Here is an 18,468-nt window from a genome sequence, read left to right as displayed (position 1 = left end):
AGTTAGCATCCTCTGGGTGATGTGTCATGGACCTCCCATTTAAATATCGCTGGAGTGAGGCTGCAGACACCCGACTGCAACTGACTCCTTCCTGGGAGGCTCTCCAGCCAAGGGAGCATCTGAGGGTTGGCCAAGAAGCCAGCTGAGAAAAGAGGGCTTCCAGATGGAAACCTTAATTCCAAGCTGATGGTGGAGACATCATGCTACTTGTGCTTTATCAGCTCCCTGCAATGAATCAAGCGCTGCACTGTTGATGGAGGGTCAGTTCTGGGCGGGGCCCGCTGTGAAGGCTGAGGCTGTATAGAGTTTTTAGGCCACGGTCTCTGCCTGCAAGTCTAGTCAGAGCTATGTTATGGGAGACAGCAGAATTGGGGATTGGAGATTAATTAAGAAAAGCTCTTATGTGTTTTCAACATTGGTAGAGAATGGCATGTCTGAGGATTAGAGCAAGCAAAGTAGGTTTCAGGAAGGAGAGGAGCTTATTCTGGGACTTACTAGGGTGTGCAGGACTGAGGTGGAAGAGGGTGGGAAGGAGGGCACGGAGGCTCAGAGGTGAGCATGGCAATGCTGTCACCCTGTCTGGTTCTCTTTCTGCTCCTCCCTCCCTTACAGTTGAACTGAATGCTAAGAACAGGAGAAAAAAAAATCATTACTGCTGGGGCCTCCCTGCTGGTCCAGTGGCTAAGATTCTGCACTTCCAATGCAAGGGGACCCAGGTTTGATCCCTGGTCAGAGAACTAGATCCCACAGGACAAAACCAAGAGTTCTCATGCCTCAGCTAAGACCCGGAACAGTCAAATATATATTTCAAAAAATAAATGAATCACTACTATTAAAAAAGTAGAAAAGTGAAAACTCATGAATGCCATGATTCAAATTCAGTCGTAATGATGTTGCAGCCTGGCTGGGAATGGCCTCCACGGGGTCAGGAAAACATGCCTGCTTAGGTTAGAGAATTATGCATTTGCTCGATGGATGATGCCTGCCTTGTTAAGTTGTCTTGGAAGCACGAAACCCTGACTGTCTTTGTATCATGTGAGTGTCTCTGGCCAGATCAGCCTGACCTGTGGATTCACTCTGCATGATCAAGCTGCTGATCAGTAAATCATAACAATAGCAGAGTTCCACCTTTTGTCACTTTCCATGGGTAGGGTAAGACAGAGATGGGTTGAACTTCCAGCTTCCCTTTACTCTGGCCCGTCTTTGCTGGTGAGCACTGGGCCTGCACCCAAGGTCCTGGTTTGTATCACTGGTGTCTGGACAGGACCAAAGCGAGTCATGATCAACTAGCGAAGAAATCAAGCTTACGGTGTCAGATTCCCTACTCTGCCTCATCACCCTCCACCCACCCACCCAAAGCCTGATACAAGAGAGAAATCCTGGGAAACCAGAAAAACAAAGCTGACAGCATGCAGAGAGGCTCTGGTGGGTGGGATGCCAGTGAGGGAGGAGGCTGATCAGGGCCGATGTTGTGTGTTTTTTAAATTAATGATGGGAAGGATTTAGAGACTTTTACAATGGCTTTGCCAGCAAAAATGTAATTAGCTGAAGACAATATGCTGCTGATGTTGGAACTGGTGGTTTAATGAAGCCTGCCCTAATGAGAACGTCAGTGTCTTGCTTGGAGATTACCTTCACAAACCAGCCCTCTTCTCCAGATTTTGTGCTTGATTAGTTCCAGAGAAAAATTGAATTATAATAATTTTTTTTAACAGGGAGAAACAAGAGCCACAGCACTTGTATGGCCCAAGAAGAGACCCTTTTGACTGTCAATCTTCCCTCTCCCTCCCCTCTTTGCTGTCAGACAAACCTTACTGGCAAGGAGTGAGGGGTTTGGGAGGAATTTTAATGTATGATACACTAGTTGTGTTTGTATGTCAGCATCACCCCCAGTCTTTGATCCCCTCACCTGTTCATTTGCTACAGTTCTTCAGCTCTATTATGGGTATCACTTGGTGCCAAGATTGAGTTGCAACTGGAGTGTTGCAAGAGATGTAACAAGACTATGGAATGTAACAAGACCATGGATGCCTATTATTCTCCTCAGTGTTGTGGGTCAAATAAGTTATGGGTTAGAAGAGCTTTATGAGCAGAAAGCCATGAATAGGAGTTTTGCTAACCTCTGTATTTGATCAGCATTAAATGAGTTGCGGATCTTCCCTGCTGGCTCAGTGGTAAAGAACCCATCTGCCAATGTAGGAGACGTGCATTCAGTCCTTGGGCTGGGAAGATCCCCTGGAGAAGGAAATGGCAATGCACTCCAGTATTCTTGCTTGGGACATCCCATGGACAGAGGAGCCTGGCAAGCTACAGTCCATGGGGTTGCAAAGAGTCAGACACCACTTAGCAATTAAACAACAACAACCACTACAAATGATTTGCATTGGGAGTAACCATTATTGTTTGGGTCTTAATGCAAAACATGACCTGCAGGGTTTCACCTCCCTTTTCCAAATCTGTTGGCTAGTAGTCTTTTGGATGATCGGACTGATGCAGGTTCTAATTTCCCTGAAAGTGATAAAGTCCCACCTTTTCTCCCCAGTCTGTCTTCTACATGTGTTGTTATATTATGGAACATGTCTACTGTTCCTCTTAGGGCTCTGACTCCAGAACAAGGGCTTGCAGACAGTAAAGAGACCTGAGTTTGTGTGCAAGTGTGGCAGACTGTTCTCAAGGAAATAGTTGAGAATCTGTACCTGTTGACCCTGAAGGTGTTTGATTTCATTTAGAAAACATCCACCCAAGAATAGATGTCTCTGTAGGTTTTCCCTTCCACTGTCAAAATGTCAGCCCAGTAAGTATGGCCACCCTTGGCACAATTAAATTATTGCTTGAAATTATGCATTTGGCTCCATGGCTGATTCATGTCAATGTATGACAAAACCCACTGCAATGTTGTGAAGTAATTAGCCTCCAACTAATAAAAATAAATGAAAAAATAAATAAATAAGCTTACTTGTAAGTAAAAAAAAAAAAATTATGCATTTGGTCAACCCAGTGATCACATTAACTGATCAGTTTAACTGAAGAAGATTGGGGGCATCTGGGGTAGGCAGTGAAGATAGTACTGTGTGTAGACATTTGGGAATCCTTACTGAATAACCGTAAGAGCTAGGTGTTGGAGCAAGACCCTTGGGGTTTAATGTAGAGCAGATGTAAAGTTGGGGAAATGTGGCCCAGGCTACAGTGCTGGGCCCCTTTCTATTCAACAGGGTCATAGAACAGCATCGTTAAGATCAGTGATTGAGTCTCTGTTTGCCTTGTAATACCATGTAAACTTGGGCAAATTATTTAACCCCTCTGATCTTCTGTTTCCTCATCTAAAAATGAAAATGGTAATTTCTATTACATGTATTTATTGGTAGGATTAAATAATGAATGTAGTTCACCATTCACTGTGTTTGGCACACAGTAAATACTTCACACATGGTAGTTATTATTTCCTCTCCATCATACCGATACTATAGGAATAAGGCAGTGTGTACGTAGAATTGCAAAATAAGGCAAGAATTCAGGGGAGGAATTACACATATGTGATGGAATTGCTATAGGAAGCTGAGAACTGCTTTTATAGTGGTTTGTAGCTTCTGAAATCTTTACAAAGCTAAGTATAAGCTCTGTAGGATTATCACCTCTCTGAGTACAGACATGGAGCCAGTGGATGTTCTGCTATGAAAGAGAACCTTGGCAGGGCTCCTGAACCCTTGACTAGATCCTCCCTGCCACACCAGACCTCGTGGCAATCATGATGATAAAGTTGGACCTCTGTGTGTGGGACAGAAATATGGTGAGGCCCACACCTATATGAAGGACCTTCCACCTGTCCCCTCACTAGAAGGCATCTCCTGAATCCTGCAGCCTTTAATGGTTCATCTCAGTTCTTAGCTGGGAAGAAAAAAGACCTTTCAAATCTTCACTGGTATAGAGAGTGATAGTGATGAATATGCACCCAAGTCAGGGAGATCTGGACATGTCAGCTTTTTTCATCTAAAGTCAGTGGAGCTCCCATAGGCCGTTGGAATCCCCATAGGGGTCTTGCATAAGGTCTGCTCTCAGCAACTAGTTGTTAATGTTGATTTTCATTTGCTAAGCCCCAGCTGCTGACCACAGAGCTGTTAGGTCTCTGAGACCTGCTCTTCTCGCTTTGGGCTGGGCTGCCTGATGTTTGGGGGAGATGGGAGGAAGAGGGATTTAACTACTCCATTATGGTCAGAGAGAAAGAGGGTTAAAGTCTAGTGGTCATTAGCATAGAGGTGCCAGCTGCCTCTTCTGTTACTTGTTCAATAATTCCCTTAATGTTTGACCCTAACGGAACAGATTATTGTTATTATTTTATTTTACCAAGATCACCTACTGCATAAAAACAGAGAGGAAAGGGGGAAAGGAACGTGGCCAAGAATAGGCATGGAGCATTATCCAGCTGGAGATATTTATTTATTGGCTTCATGCTTGGCTTGTGAAGTTCTGACGGGCTGGGAGCCTGCCTCACACCACTCTGCCCATGGGTTGCTGAGGCAGCGACAGGGAGTGCTTTTGCTTCTGTGTGGGCCCTTTTATCTCCCAGCCTGCCTGTCATGCACAGTGTACACATTTGTGCACGTGTATGCACACACATACCTACACGGTGGGTCACACATGGGGCCAGACTCTCAACACAGCACTGATTGGGGGCCCATCCATAATGTTTGACTCAGCAGCAGCATCTCTCAGAAATTTGCTAAGTCTACATCCAGAGGGAGTGGAAGACCTCAGCTTTGCCCCAGTCACCCAGTCATTCCTCTCAGCTCTCTCACTCTGCAGTGATCTAGGCCAGTCTTTGGAATTAGGGAATCCATGAGGGGAGCCCTGGGCCTGGAAAACCCAGTCCATGGCAAGCTACTTCTGTCACCCTGCTTCATCCAGCTCCACTAGACCTCAACCTTCTCATTAATGCAAACTGTCCCCTGTCCCCTCACTAGGAGGCATCTCCTGAATCCTGCAGCCTTTAATAGTCCATCTCAGTTGTTAGCTGGGGAGGAAAAAAACCTTTCAAATCTTCACTGGTTTAGAGAGTGGTAGTGATGAATATGTACCCAAGCAGGTACATATGTACCCAGGCAGATACCCCAAGCTACTAGTGATCAGAGAGTTCTGAGCTCCTTATGAACAAATGTACTCCCTTGCTTTCACTTTGGGATAGCAAAGTCAAGGCTCAGAGGTAAGAAAAATCCCAAGAATGAAAAAAGCAACTCTATAAAAAGAACCTGAAAGAGGACAACTTGAAATAGCCCAAGCTGACTCCAGCATGCTAGCCTCCAGCCACTTTCCCTGCAGAGCTTCAGGCTCTCATTAGATGAAACTCCTGAAGCCTCATAAAGAAATTGAAGACAAAATTACCAGATTAAAGAAGAAAGACTGTGATCAAACCTAACAGAGTCAAAACTTTTAAGCCTGGGAAAAGAAAAAAAAAAGCACTAAAGTTGAGTTTCCTCTTGAAAAGAACTTCATACTCATAGCCACCTTGGATTGGGAGAGCCCTTGGATATCAACCTGCCTGACCTGGGGGGGCTCTTGAGCTTAGAGTTTGTCTCTTGCTTATGTATGGAAGGTTGTCTGGTCCCTTTCTTTACCTTCAAATGGCATTTTAATGAGAAATCTTGGGGGACATCATTATGTCTTCCCTACATTTTGGATACTTGGATCTAGAAAGTTGGGGAAGGGGTTCTGAAGCATCTCATGGCAGCAGGACCCAGTGAGAAACTAACCATACGGTGTGGGTCAGTCTCCTGTCAGTGGGATGTGCAATTCACATCAGAAGCCCCAGAGGACTATTGAAGCCTCTTAATTAATGTGGTGGCCCATGGCAACTGGCAAGTATTTCCACACGATTAAAGACTTCAGCAAACCCTCAAGGTGAGGTAAAGTTCCTAATAATTTATAAATTGAGCCCACTGCTTAATATGCTTAACATATAGCTCTTGTCTTCCATTTGGGAAAGAGATGGGCAGAGGATCTGTCTTAGCGGCTTCAGTCCTGTTCCACTCTTTGTGACCCCATGGACTGTAGCCCGCCAGGCTCCTCTGTCCATGGGATTTTCCCAGCAAGAATACTGGAGTGAGTTGCCATTTCCTGCTCCAAGGGATCTTCCCTACCCAACAATTGAACCCATGTTTCCTGCATCTCTTCCGTTGCAGGAGGATTCTTTACCACTGAACCACCGGGGAAGCCCAGACAGAGGATAATGGATTTCTATTGACCAGCCACCACAGAAAAGAGAATCTGCCAGAAAAGCAAGCCAAGGGGCTTTCTATTCTAGTTTGGGGACTCCTGCCAGTAAAGAGATCCTGAAGGTCAACGTGTTACTACAATCTCAATGACATCTTCTGATTTCCAAGGCCTTATTGTGCCTTTGGGGAAGAGCGTGGGTCTGTTTATCAGGGCTTCACTGGCTGGATGAAGTTGATAGCCCACCTCTGAAGGATCAGTTCTTTGATCTGTAGTTTCTGGTATTGCTGGGCAAGAAGAGCTCACAAATATTTTTTTCCACCATTAGTTTACCAGTTTGTGTGGGCCTCCCAGGTGGTGCTAGTGGTAAAGAACCTGCCTGCCAATGAAGGTTAGACATAAGAGACACAGGTTTGATCCTTGGGTCGGGAAGATCCCCTGGAGGAGGACATGGCAACCCATTCCAGTATTCTTGCCTGGAGAATCCCTTGGACAGAGGAGCCTGGTGGGCTGCAATCCATGGGGTCACAAAAAGTTGGACACGACTGAAGTGAGTTAGCACACACACCCACTTTGCCAGTTTAGAACTGTTTTCATTTTGACAGGGGTCAGTGTTATAATAAGGAAATTTTCTATTTGGAAGAGTCAGTGCATTTCTTTTAATCATTTCCTTTGATAGATGACGGCCGGGGTGGATTCAAACAGGCTGTCAGGTGCCCCAAACTGTGCTGCTGGTTAATTCTGCTGTTTTATTGGTGACCTTCCTGCTTCTAGAAACCCAGTGTAGTTTTTCACTGGACTCAGAGAAACACAGGAGTGGATGGGACCTTGAACATCATTGATTCACCTTATCCATTCCCTACCCCTGGATATTTTGATCTAGATTAGAAAGTGACCAGCATTGCCATATGAGCCACACAGGTTTTCTCCTCTCAGTCTGTCTTCTTTGAAAGCTAGAGACAGATAGGAATGATCACTGTCATATATGAAAGAGGGCCTTTGCCCTAGACCTTTGGGCTTTGTTTTGGGGAAAAGTAGGTGACACAGGCCACCAAACTTGTCTATTTGATTCTTAATTTTTTTAACCACCATTTAATTCCTATAGGAATATAATTTGAATTCAGTGTATCCAGTTGCCTTGAGGGATAATTAATTATGTCTCAGATTCACTCTTCTGGTTACTCCTAGGGCCAAGCAAAGCTTTGAAATGTGAACTGATTGATTGGCTGCAGTCCCTTGACAGATGGTAGCTGGAAACTTAATCTCAGCTTTCCCATTTCCCTGCCAAGGGTCCACAAAACCCAGGTGACTCCCTAAACTTTGGTGAAATGTGATAAATCCAGATTCTTTATGATGGGATTTGCTGATCACAGGACATTGATTTGGGATAATGGAAGGGTTCTACTGGCCCCTGGCATGATACCTAGAGTATCACCTCAGTCTGAGATGTCTTTACTTATCATAGTGTCTTCTGTTATAAGAGAAGTCATGGCAGTCTATTTATAGGCCTTGTGATCTGATTTTGTCTTCCTTTTGTGCCTACAAATTTTCAATTACTTTTAAAAACCAAATTATAGAGATTGTTTCCTCTAACTCTAATGTAAACCCTGTGGCATCAGGACCTATACCTGTATTAGTCACTGCAGAATCCTCACAACAGGGACCATCAGAAAAATGCTGAAGTGAGTAAACACTTGTTGAATGATGGAGTGATGAGTTGAATGAGTGAGTCACATAAACAACTGACTCATATAAGCTTTGTTTGCAGGCATGGAAGTGATGTCCATATTGAAAGTTATTCAGAGTTGACCTTCACTTCCTCCCTTCCCTCCTTCTCTCCTTCCTTCCCCCCTCCCTTCTTCCACCTCTTCCTCCCACAACTATTGAACACCTACTTCATGGAAGGCACTGTGGTTGACCATGGAGCTTGGTGTCCTCTGCTCCCATGAAGTCTGTAATCTAGTAGATGAGAACAAGCAAATCAAAGATAAAAGTACCTGTGGTTAGTTACATGAAGCATTCTGTGGGTGGTTCAGTAACACAGGGAAGAATTGGCTGAGTTATGTCACTGAACTGACTTTGAAGGACAAGTAAGGGTTAGCTTAGGGAGAGAGGAGTGACCCAGACCCAGGACAAATAGGCAGGTCAGATAATGAGACAGTCTTGTGGTTGGCCTGCATGACTGGGATGAGCATAAAAGGGAAATCTGCCTAGAATTTTCTATCTCTGAGCAGTCACCAGCAATGTTATATAAAACACTGTTACATAAATATTCCAAAATCTGCAAATTGTCTGACAAACCTCATACTACTCTCTCAGCTAAGTGCCAGAATGTCAGTTTCATGATGAAATAAAAGCTGATTTCATTTGTTTGATCTCTATTAGAGCTGCTAGAGATGATTTATTGATTTTTTAAAGAAAAATATATTTTTAATGCCATCTTTTGTAAGCATCTATTAATAGATGTGGAGATCCCATTGACCCCAAACACACTTCTAGATACAAAATTGTTACAGTTTTGAGGGAAATCAGTAGAATAATCAGAAATCTCATGAAAAGATGAATAAAGAGCACAATAATTTCATATCTTGCCATTGGTGTTATTTTTTTTTTTAATGTTCAAAGTTTGCATTTGTTACTTGTCAGCTGGATCCAGATGTCCCTTAATGCTTTTTCTGTTTGTTTTGTTTTTAATGCCATAAAAATCGAACTTGACACATAAATGAAGTACATACTCTGAACACAGCTAGGGTGATGCCAAAGCTCAAAGCCAGGTGTAGGTATATGAAGAACTGTGCACCTTCTGTGAAGCCTGAGGGACGACCTTGCCCACAGTGTTTATCTGTGTGCTCATGTTCACAAGTGGGCACATCTATTCGAATGGATTGAATGCTTGGAGGAAATTTGTTCCTCTCAACAAACTTCCTTTCTTTAAATTACAGTATAGTTGATTTACAATGTTATGTTAGTTTCAGATGTAACAAAGTGAGTGAGTTATATATATTTTTTTCAGATTTTTTTTACACTGTAGGTTATTATAAGAAACTGAACATAGTTCCCTGTGCTACACGGTAGGACCTTGTGTATATATTTTATTTTTTAAAGATTTTTTTTGATGTGGACTATTTTTCAAGTCTTTATTGAGTTTGTTACAGTATTGCTTCTGTTTTAGTTTTGGTTTTTTGGTCACTAGGCATGTGGGATCTTAATTTCCCCAACCAGGAATCAAACCCGCACACCCACTGCGTTGGGAGGTGAAGTTAACTACTGACAGCCAGGGAAGTCTGTATCTCTTTCATATATAGTAGTTTGTATCTGCTAATCCCAAGCTCCTATTTTATCACTTTCCTCTTTCCCCTTTGGTAACCATAAATTTGCCAGCAAATTGTCTTTTGTCAGACAGGAAGATTGTACGGCTCACCTCGCCTGTTTTGATTTGGTTGGTAAGCTCCTAGCCCTACTCAGCCTAGACTTTCTTTCTATTCATCTACCACCTGTTGGTTTCATTAGATTATTTGAAAGAAAAATCCTAGAGCATCTGTGACATTGAAACTGCTTAGAATCCCCAGTGGAAGTAGAAGGATTAATGACAACATCAGAGAACTTTGATTTATCATGAGAATGCAGAAGCAGTGGAATCTGAGCACCGGCTCTCTGAGACCTCACCAAAGAAGGAACATTATCAAAGTGGCTACACCCATGCCTTTTCCCAGAATAGAGGAGGCCCTGCACATACAGTTCACCTGCCTTTACCCTCCTCACTGGATAGAGCAGATAAACAGTCGGGGATTTGTGTGTAGTGATTTTACAAACTATTATTGCAAAATATTATTATTAAATATTAAATATTTATTTAATAATTAAAAATATTATTAAATACTAAATATTATTACAAATTATTATCATATAACTTATGCATATTATTATTTTGGTAATAGTCCACAATTAGCAAGTCATAGCAAAGTGTTGTGACACCTGCCACCAATTTGGGTTATTGATGCAGAGAGGCCTTTCCACAGCTTGAGTGACTGTGAATATTTTTTCATATGCCTGTGCTGAGTTTCACCTGATGGCTGGATATCATTACTGGTAACTGATTATTAAAAAGCTGAGGTCATCTGATGTCAATGACTCTAAGCAGAGGGAAAGTTTTGCTAAACAGTACTAGACATGCTAAATGAACTGGCTTAGCCAAATGAAAACTTGTGTTCTAGCTCCCTATGACTTATTTTTTTTTAATTAGTATAAAATATTGCTAATTGAGGTATCTAGGCTCCTACATGGTAGAGGGAACTTTTTTATTTTTTAGCAATCCTTTTTTAAAAAAAAACAATTTTATTTATTTTATTTTTGCAGCAAGTAGGGGCTACTCCCTAGTTGCAGCGTGCAGGCGTCTCATGGCTGCGGCTTCTCCTGTTGAGGAGCGTGGGCTCTAGGGCACATGGGCTTCAGTAGTTCAGCACGTGGGCTCAGTAGCTGCAGCACGTGGGCTCTAGAGTGCCGGCTCAGTAGTTGCGCACAGGCTTAGTTCTCTGCGGCATGTGGGTTCCTCCCAGACCAGGGATTGAACCCATGTTTCTCCTGCACTGGCAAGCAGATTCTTTACTACTGAGCCACTAGGGAAGCCCCTGAGGGGACTTCAGATGAGCCTAACAAAATAGGGCCATGAAAAGATCAGTGGAAGAGGATCTGGGTGTAGAACTAGTTCTGCACTGCCAAATTTTATAGTATTTCTGCCTTCATCTCTTCAGAAAAGGAGGACCTGAGAACGAAGATTGTTACTGGATCTCGCAGTTAAGAGAGAACATAGATTTCTATGTTGAAAATGCAACTAAATTGAGAGTCTAATGGTATCCTCCACGCATGTAGTAGTGTGTGATGCACAGGCTTATTTCAGCACAGAGACTTTGAAATGTACCTGCTGTCTTTACCCTGCAGACTGACCTTGAGTTGGATGCTGAGTAGGGGCTTGGTGCAAGGTCCTTTGTTTGCAGTAGTGCCTCTTTGTCAGCTAGATGTGCACTTTGAGTAGTTTCTGTTTTTCCTTCAAGAAGTTAGGGTGGATCTAGGCGGAATCACCCATACTTTCTAACTCTGCCCTCTTACAATTCATGAGCTAGATGCCGGGCTGTGTATGTCTCTGGTGAGCAGAGCTCACTCAGAGTGACTGCAGCTTCATGGTTAAGAAGGTAGGCTCTGGAGTGGGAGTTGTTTTGGTTCTATTCCAGTCCTATGATTCATTTGCTCTGTGACCTTGGGCAAGTTATTCAGCCTCTGTGCTCAAGCCTTTTCAAATGTAAAATGGGGAAATTGTTGACCCTACCTTTAAAGTGTAGAGCATTGGGGGCAAATGTCTGATACCTAGTAAAAGCCCCATAATAGACCACTGAACTTGCTTTATTCCTGCATAATTTGAGGCATGAAGCTATGTCCTGGATCTTATCACAGCCGGGTTGTGAGCACCTGAAAGGAGAATCAGAGAGGAAGGGGTGCAAGGAAAGATGGTGCTTCAACCATTCCTGGGAGACTGATGTTTATGCTCCCCTTAGAGCTCTTTAGGGAATAAAATCACCTCAAGCTTTTGCGAACTTAATTCAGTGTCTGACAACTTCTCTTGCTCAGGTAGTTATTCCTTCTGTGTGGCTTAATTACCTATTGTTGCAGTTTCAGTGTGGGGTGAAGGAAAGGATAGTGGGTCTGACTCTGAGATCAAGGGTCTGCTGAAAACCCGTTGGATTGGACTCAAACACTCATGCTCAGCAGATAGGTGCAGAACTTCCTTCCCCTGAGAACACCCAGTGAGATGCCCCAGGGGCTCTCTGCACACGTCTGCAGGGCCGCCAGGAGGGACCAGGGTCGGTGCTTAGCCAGGACCTAGTACATGTGGCTCTGGCCTCCCACTGGGACCTGAAAGTGAAAGTCGCTCAGTCATGTCCAACTCTGCAACCCCGTGGACTATACAGTCCTTGGAATTCTCCAGGCCAGAATACTGGAGTGGGTAGCCTTTCCCTTCTCCAGGGGATCTTCCCAACCCAGGGGTCAAACCCAGGTCTCCTGCACTGCAGGTGTATTCTTTAGCAGCTAAGCCACAAGGGAAGCCCAAGAACACTGGAGTGGGTAGCCTATCCCTTCTCCAGTGGATCTTCCAGACCCAGGAATCGAACCGGGGTCTCCTGCATTGCAGGCGGATTCTTTACCAACTGAGCTATGAGGGAAGCCCTCTCTAACCTGAGCAGCTTAATATTCCTGCTTTCTCTGTGTTTGCTTGAGAGATCACACCAGGAGAAAGGGTTATGCAGATAAAAGAAAAATTCGAAGACCTAGAGGCCAGTGCATGTCCCCCAAAACCCACCTGACATGACCTGTCATTTGGGAGCTGATGGTTGCTTCTGGTCAGCTCCTCTGAGCTGCCTGTGTGAAAGCAACAACATTGTGTATGTGTGTGTATGCATGTGTACACATGCTCTTTTACTCACAGTAATGGTGGGGGAAAGAGGGAGGATAAATGGGATTATTTACAGGGAGAGGAACTTTATAAATCCAAGACATAATTATTATGAGACTAGAAAAGGCCCCCTCTAATACATTCGAGGGAATCATCTTGACCCAGCTTTGTGTGGGTGGGTCCCTGGGAATTAATAGAGGGTTTTCATCTCTAGCCTATACGATGGGGCGGCAGTGATTGAAGCCCAAGGTTGAGAGCAGAACCATTTGGCACACCCCCACCAAATGAAATAGGTTCAGAGGGATATTGACCAAAATAAAGGGAGTGAATACAGATTGTGCACGGGAAGATTTATGCCCACTGAGTGCTGTGCAGTGATGGGCTTGCAAGAGCTTCCCTCCAAATCCTGCCCCGAGCGCATGTCAAGGCGAGAGAGTTCAGTCTCACCAAGCACTACATCCTCATCTCTGACAGAAAACTGAATGATGTTCAGGTTTTTAAGTGATGGCCTCGGAGGATGGCCTTGGAGCACCAGAAGGTTCAAAAGGAAACTCCTCTGCCCGTCTGACTCCAGGAGGTGGGTCTCAGTCCCTTCTCTTGAGCGAGAGCAAGAATAAAAGCATCACTCAAGACTGTGGAGTGGGAGAAAGCTGTCTCCTAAGGCAGCAGTAACCCCCAAAGTCACGTTTGAATGATGAGATTTCTCTGCACACTTGGTTGTAAGTTTCTGATGGATGTAAACTTCTCTTTGGTTAGGTCACTGGTTTTCTCCTGCTTGGACACTTGGGAGACATTTAAGCTTGGGCTGACATCCTTGATGCCGTGTGGTACACTCCATTAGATACTCTGCATAGTTACCTAACATTCCATTAGGTACATTAGATACTCCATATCCATTAGATACTCCATAGTTACCTAACATTCCTTAAACCACCCTGCGAGGGTAAGTGGTACCTTCTCCACTATACCGATGAGGAGTCTGAGGCTTCGGATTTATAGGACTTGTTGACCATTGGTGGATCCAGAGTTAGAATCTGTACGTGATTGATTTTAAGATGTGAAAGAGGAAGAAACTAGTTGCCATTCCACTGCCAAAAATTGGCCTGAAACCAGCTTTACATGCAGCAGATCTGCCTTAACAAACCTTCTCCCTTATTTCAGCAGCTGAAATCACACACATAGACACACACACACAATCACAAAGACTTCTTTCTTCTTTAAATTGTGTGCTAAGCCAGAAGCAACCGTGGATCACTTGAAATGATGCGTGATTACCCCAGTTGCATTTTTCTTTCACCTTGAACACCGATCACAGCAGACTTGTCCCGGTGCTGCTGAGTGAAGCTTGCTATAAGCACTTACTGCACCTCCGTGAATGAATGAATGAATGGGTGAGTGACGGATGGTGACAGCGGGAGGGGTGGACGCCTCTTGGTGGGAGGCGCTCACCTGTCTTCCCTGTTCCTCTGCTGTCCTTCCCAGGGTGGCATGATCGCACTGCTGCTGTCTATCTTGTGCCTGGTGATGATCCTGTACACTCGCCGGCGCTGGTGCAAGCGCCGCCGGGTCCCCCAGCCCCAGAAGAGTGCCAGCGCCGAGGCGGCCAACGAGATTCACTACATTCCTTCCGTGCTCATCGGCGGGCATGGGCGGGAGAGTCTGCGCAACGCCCGTGTGCAGGGCCACAACTCCAGCGGCACCCTGAGCATCCGGGAGACGCCCATCCTGGACGGCTACGAGTACGACATCACCGACCTGCGCCACCACCTGCAGCGGGAGTGCATGAACGGAGGGGAGGACTTCGCCAGCCAGGTCACCCGCACCCTGGACTCCCTGCAGGGCTGCAACGAGAAGGCGGGAATGGACCTCACGCCAGGTGGGCGACTCCGTTCTCATCTCGTGGCTTTAGGGGGCGCTAGGGAACAGCTGTTCTCTGCTTTCATGGTTGGTTGTCATACATACATATTGAGATGTGCCAGGGCCCTTTCCCAAGTGGGCACGAGGAGTAAGCTTTCTCCTGCAATGATGGGAGCTGTCTTCTAATATAGAAAATCAGAACAAGGATAAATTGGATCCCTCTCCGTTTCCACTTGGCACTGAAAACAGAGATACTTTGAAAAAACTTTTTTAAATTTATTTTTTAATCGAAAGAGAATTGCTTTACTGTGTTGCGTTGGTTTCTTCCATGTAACAAGGCAAATCAGCCATAATTACACATTTATCGCCTCCCTCTTGAGCCTCCCGCCCCTGCCCCCATCCCATCGCTCCAGGTAGTCACAGAGCACCAGGCTCTCCCTGTGTTATATAATAACTTCTCACCAGCTATCTGTTTTTCACATGGTAGTGTACATATGTCAACGCTACTCTCTCCATTCATCACACTCTCTCCTTCTCCCACCAGGTCCACAAGTTTGTTCTCTGTATCTGTGTCTCCTTTACTCCCCTGCAAATAGGTTCATCAGTACCATTTTTCTAGATTCCATAAATATGCGTTAATATATGATGTTTGTTTCTCTCTTTCTGACTTACTTCACTCTGGGTTCTAAGTTCATTCATCTCACTAGAAGTGACCCAGATTTGTTCTTTTTTATAACTGAATAATATTCCTTTGTGCATATGTACCACATCTTCTTTATCCATTCATCTGTTGATGGACATCTAGGTTAGGAAGCAGAGGTACTTTTATATCCAACAGGAGAGTGGGTTAAAGGCTTTTTCATATGTAATGAGCAATCCTCAGGGAAATAAGAGATAGCAAGAAAGATGTATATGACATTTTTGTATGTAATATGTTTGCATGGGCAACTTAATTTTCCATTGACATGGAGGGGACAGAGGTAACTGTTCTTCTCTATAACTCCTGAGACTTTGGCCTGGGAAAATTGTTCTGCCTTGCCTATAACGTCTGTGGTCTTTACAAGAGATGTACTTCTTCAAAGAAAATGAAGGAATGCAAGCAAACCGTTTGACCTTAGACACTTTGTATATCTATGAAACACTGAGTATAGAAGAGTCTTGGACCTAATGTGGCTGAACAAGACCAAGGTTGATAAAATGCAGAGAGGAAAGGACTGTACTTTTCATTTATAGCCTCTCTCTCATACTTCTATAAATAACAACTATCTGTAGATAAAATCCCAAGACAATGATCCTTCAAGGAACTGCCCAATTATCTTTGAAGAAGACATTTTTTGAAATGAATCTTGCTTACGATGTATGGACTTTCACTGGGGCTTGAAAAGAGTGACATCGCATCATGGAGGTTTCCATCCTGCGTATCTAGAGACAATTCCCTAAGACTAGGAATGACTTAATAAGATTTAAAGTCAGAAATTCCTGGAGAGTAGGGGGACATATCTTTAATACCTCTTACTTTTCATAGCACCTACCATAGCGCTAAGCCCACCGAGTAGCCATGTGACTAGAGGCTCAGGGAACAGGCAGATAGCACGAAGATGTGAGAGAGCCGGCTGTCAGGCAACAGGGAACGGTGAGGACTGGGATGAGAGAGAGGGGGCAAGTTCTGTCTGAATGCGCTGAAATTCAAATTTTTGTCAAACCCTGTGCTGACCAAAGGAAAGAAATCTGCAGTCTCTCTGTCACCAAACGGCCACCCATGGTGACCCTGTCAATACAGAAGTGGTTGAATTGTATTTCCTTTCTTCACGCCTTCTCTTATAACTCTGTCATCCCCTAGAAATCAAAGAGAAGTATTTCAGTCTCTTCCAGCCTCTCACTTTAAAGCTTTCCCATTTCAATTTCTCTGAAACCCCATCTACCTGGTTCATGCAGATTTCCTTGCTCTCATTTTCTTTCCACTTTTTCTCTTCAAGTTTCCGCCTTGACCTTTCCTTATGTAGGAAGCGACAATGCCAAGCTCTCGCTGATGAACAAGTATAAAGATAACATCATCGCCACCAGCCCTGTGGACTCCAACCACCAGCAGGCCACTCTGCTCTCTCACACCTCGAGTAGCCAGAGAAAGAGGATCAACAACAAAGCAAGAGGTATCCATGTCTTATATGAGGGCTTAAAGGTGGCTCCCTTAATATCACGGAAGGCAGGGCCATTAATATCCTTGACACGCTCTCAGGCATGACTAGAGTGACTGTATTTGGGCAGTATTTCTTTTTTTTTTCTTTTTTAATATGTATTTGGCTATGTCAGGTCCCAGTTGCAGCATGCAGGATCCTCACTGTTGGCACACAGACCTGGTCTCCCCACGGTTTGTGGGGTCCCAGCTCCCTGACCAGAGACCGAACCCCCTCTCCCCAGACCTGCCGGGTGGATGCTTAACTACTGGGCCACCAGGGAAATCTCTGAGCAGTACTTCTGCGGGCCTGTAGAGCGCTACTTACCAAAAATGTAAATACATCCAATTCTTTTGACCAAGTAATTTCTTTGGTGAGAATTTATGCTTAGTAAATAACTGGACAAGTGCGCAAAGATGTGTGTAAAATACTTTTCATCACAACATTGTTTAAAAGAGCGAAAAATTGGAAATAGCTTAAGTGTCCATCAGTGGGGAATTGCTTAACTACCTGTACATCTGTCTCCCATCCAGTGACTTAAGATGATACTGTAGATCTATATCTGTTAATATGGAAAGTAGCCCACCATCTATTCAATGGGGCAAAACTGAGGTTATAAAATAGAAGGTACAGCAGAATGCCATTTTTAAGAGGAATTGTTGAAAAACCTTTATCTGCTTCCATATGAGAAGAAAGACAGGGTGCATTCATCAAATGTTCACAGAGTCTTTCTCCAGTTTAGAGGACATCAAGGTTGTTCCTTTTATGCATTTTGGGGTCTTTTGTCCTTTTTCTCTCTTTTTTCATGTTGAATATATATTAAAACCTAGAGCCAGAAAAAATATAAATATTAAAACATATCAAAATGTGCCCCTTAAGACATGATTCCAGTCTCTATCCACCAGAGTCATGATGTGTAATGAAGACAGTTTCCCTTTTCCCCTTGTCCACCTGCCATCCATGCCGTCCTTCTCTGGCAGGTGGCCCTCCTCGGTAGGAGGATGGACTTGGTGGAGGAAGGGCCCCAGGGATGGCCATCACATAAAGATCCGCTTCTCCAACACATCTGTGTATCGGGAAGCTCTAGTCTCCATGGCTCCTCCTCCCAGACTGTCAGTCACCCTGCTCTCGTTTTTCCCTTGAGCTTGCCCAGTGATTTGTGTCATGAAGACAAAACTGAAGACATTTTCTTTGCTCTTGTCTTTTTACTACAGCTGGTTCCGCCTTCCTGAACCCTGAAGGGGATTCTAGCACGGAAGCAGAAAATGATCCCCAACTGACTTTTTACACTGACCCCTCACGGAGCCGAAGGCGCAGTAGAGGTAGGAAGGCTGGAGGGGCGAAGTGGGGAGGGAGGGGCGGTGGGGAGGGGAAGGCAAGGAGCTGCAGAGGTGCTGGGTCTAGGTGGGGGCTCTAGGGACTAAAGTCAGTTTCTGCAGGAAGATTGACGTTCCCTCCTAAGGAGGAAGGAAGAGCCTAGAGTGGAAGACTTCAGAGAATCATCTCTCCCAGATAATGGCACTCTCAAACAGGTTTCCAGGTTGTTTGAAAGGCTGTTTCTTGGTCAGAAGACTCTCAATTCCTTCTGGAAGCCTCAGGAGTCATATTTTACTGTTTAGACATAGGAAATAAAGTTGATAAAGTGTGTTATGTGAAAAATAGACAATATATGTACCCGTGCTTACCCAGCCATCCTGAGATTGAGTGGGACAGACAGGGCTTATGGGGTGGGATAGTTGAGGAACCACGTGGCCTGAAAAACCTGTGTAATGGTTTTTGGCCTTTAAT

At 44.4% G+C, this 18,468-nt stretch overlaps 1 protein-coding gene across 1 annotated transcript in view; it reads left to right on the top strand.

The window, feature by feature from the left end:
• Positions 1-14,137: 14,137 nt before the first annotated feature.
• ASTN1 (astrotactin 1) overlaps positions 14,138-18,468 on the top strand; it is a 186,860-nt gene continuing 182,529 nt past the window's right edge. Inside the window, exons 1-2 of the mRNA XM_065937170.1 lie at positions 14,138-14,525; positions 16,510-16,656. Of these exons, the coding sequence (XP_065793242.1) occupies positions 14,138-14,525; positions 16,510-16,656 (535 nt within the window). The remainder of the gene's footprint in view (positions 14,526-16,509; positions 16,657-18,468) is intronic.

Source organism: Muntiacus reevesi, chromosome 5 (genome assembly GCF_963930625.1).
Source record: "Muntiacus reevesi chromosome 5, mMunRee1.1, whole genome shotgun sequence".
Classification (NCBI taxonomy): Eukaryota; Metazoa; Chordata; class Mammalia; order Artiodactyla; family Cervidae; genus Muntiacus; species Muntiacus reevesi.
Note: the sequence above shows the minus strand (reverse complement) of the source record. Positions and strands in the feature narration are given on the sequence as shown.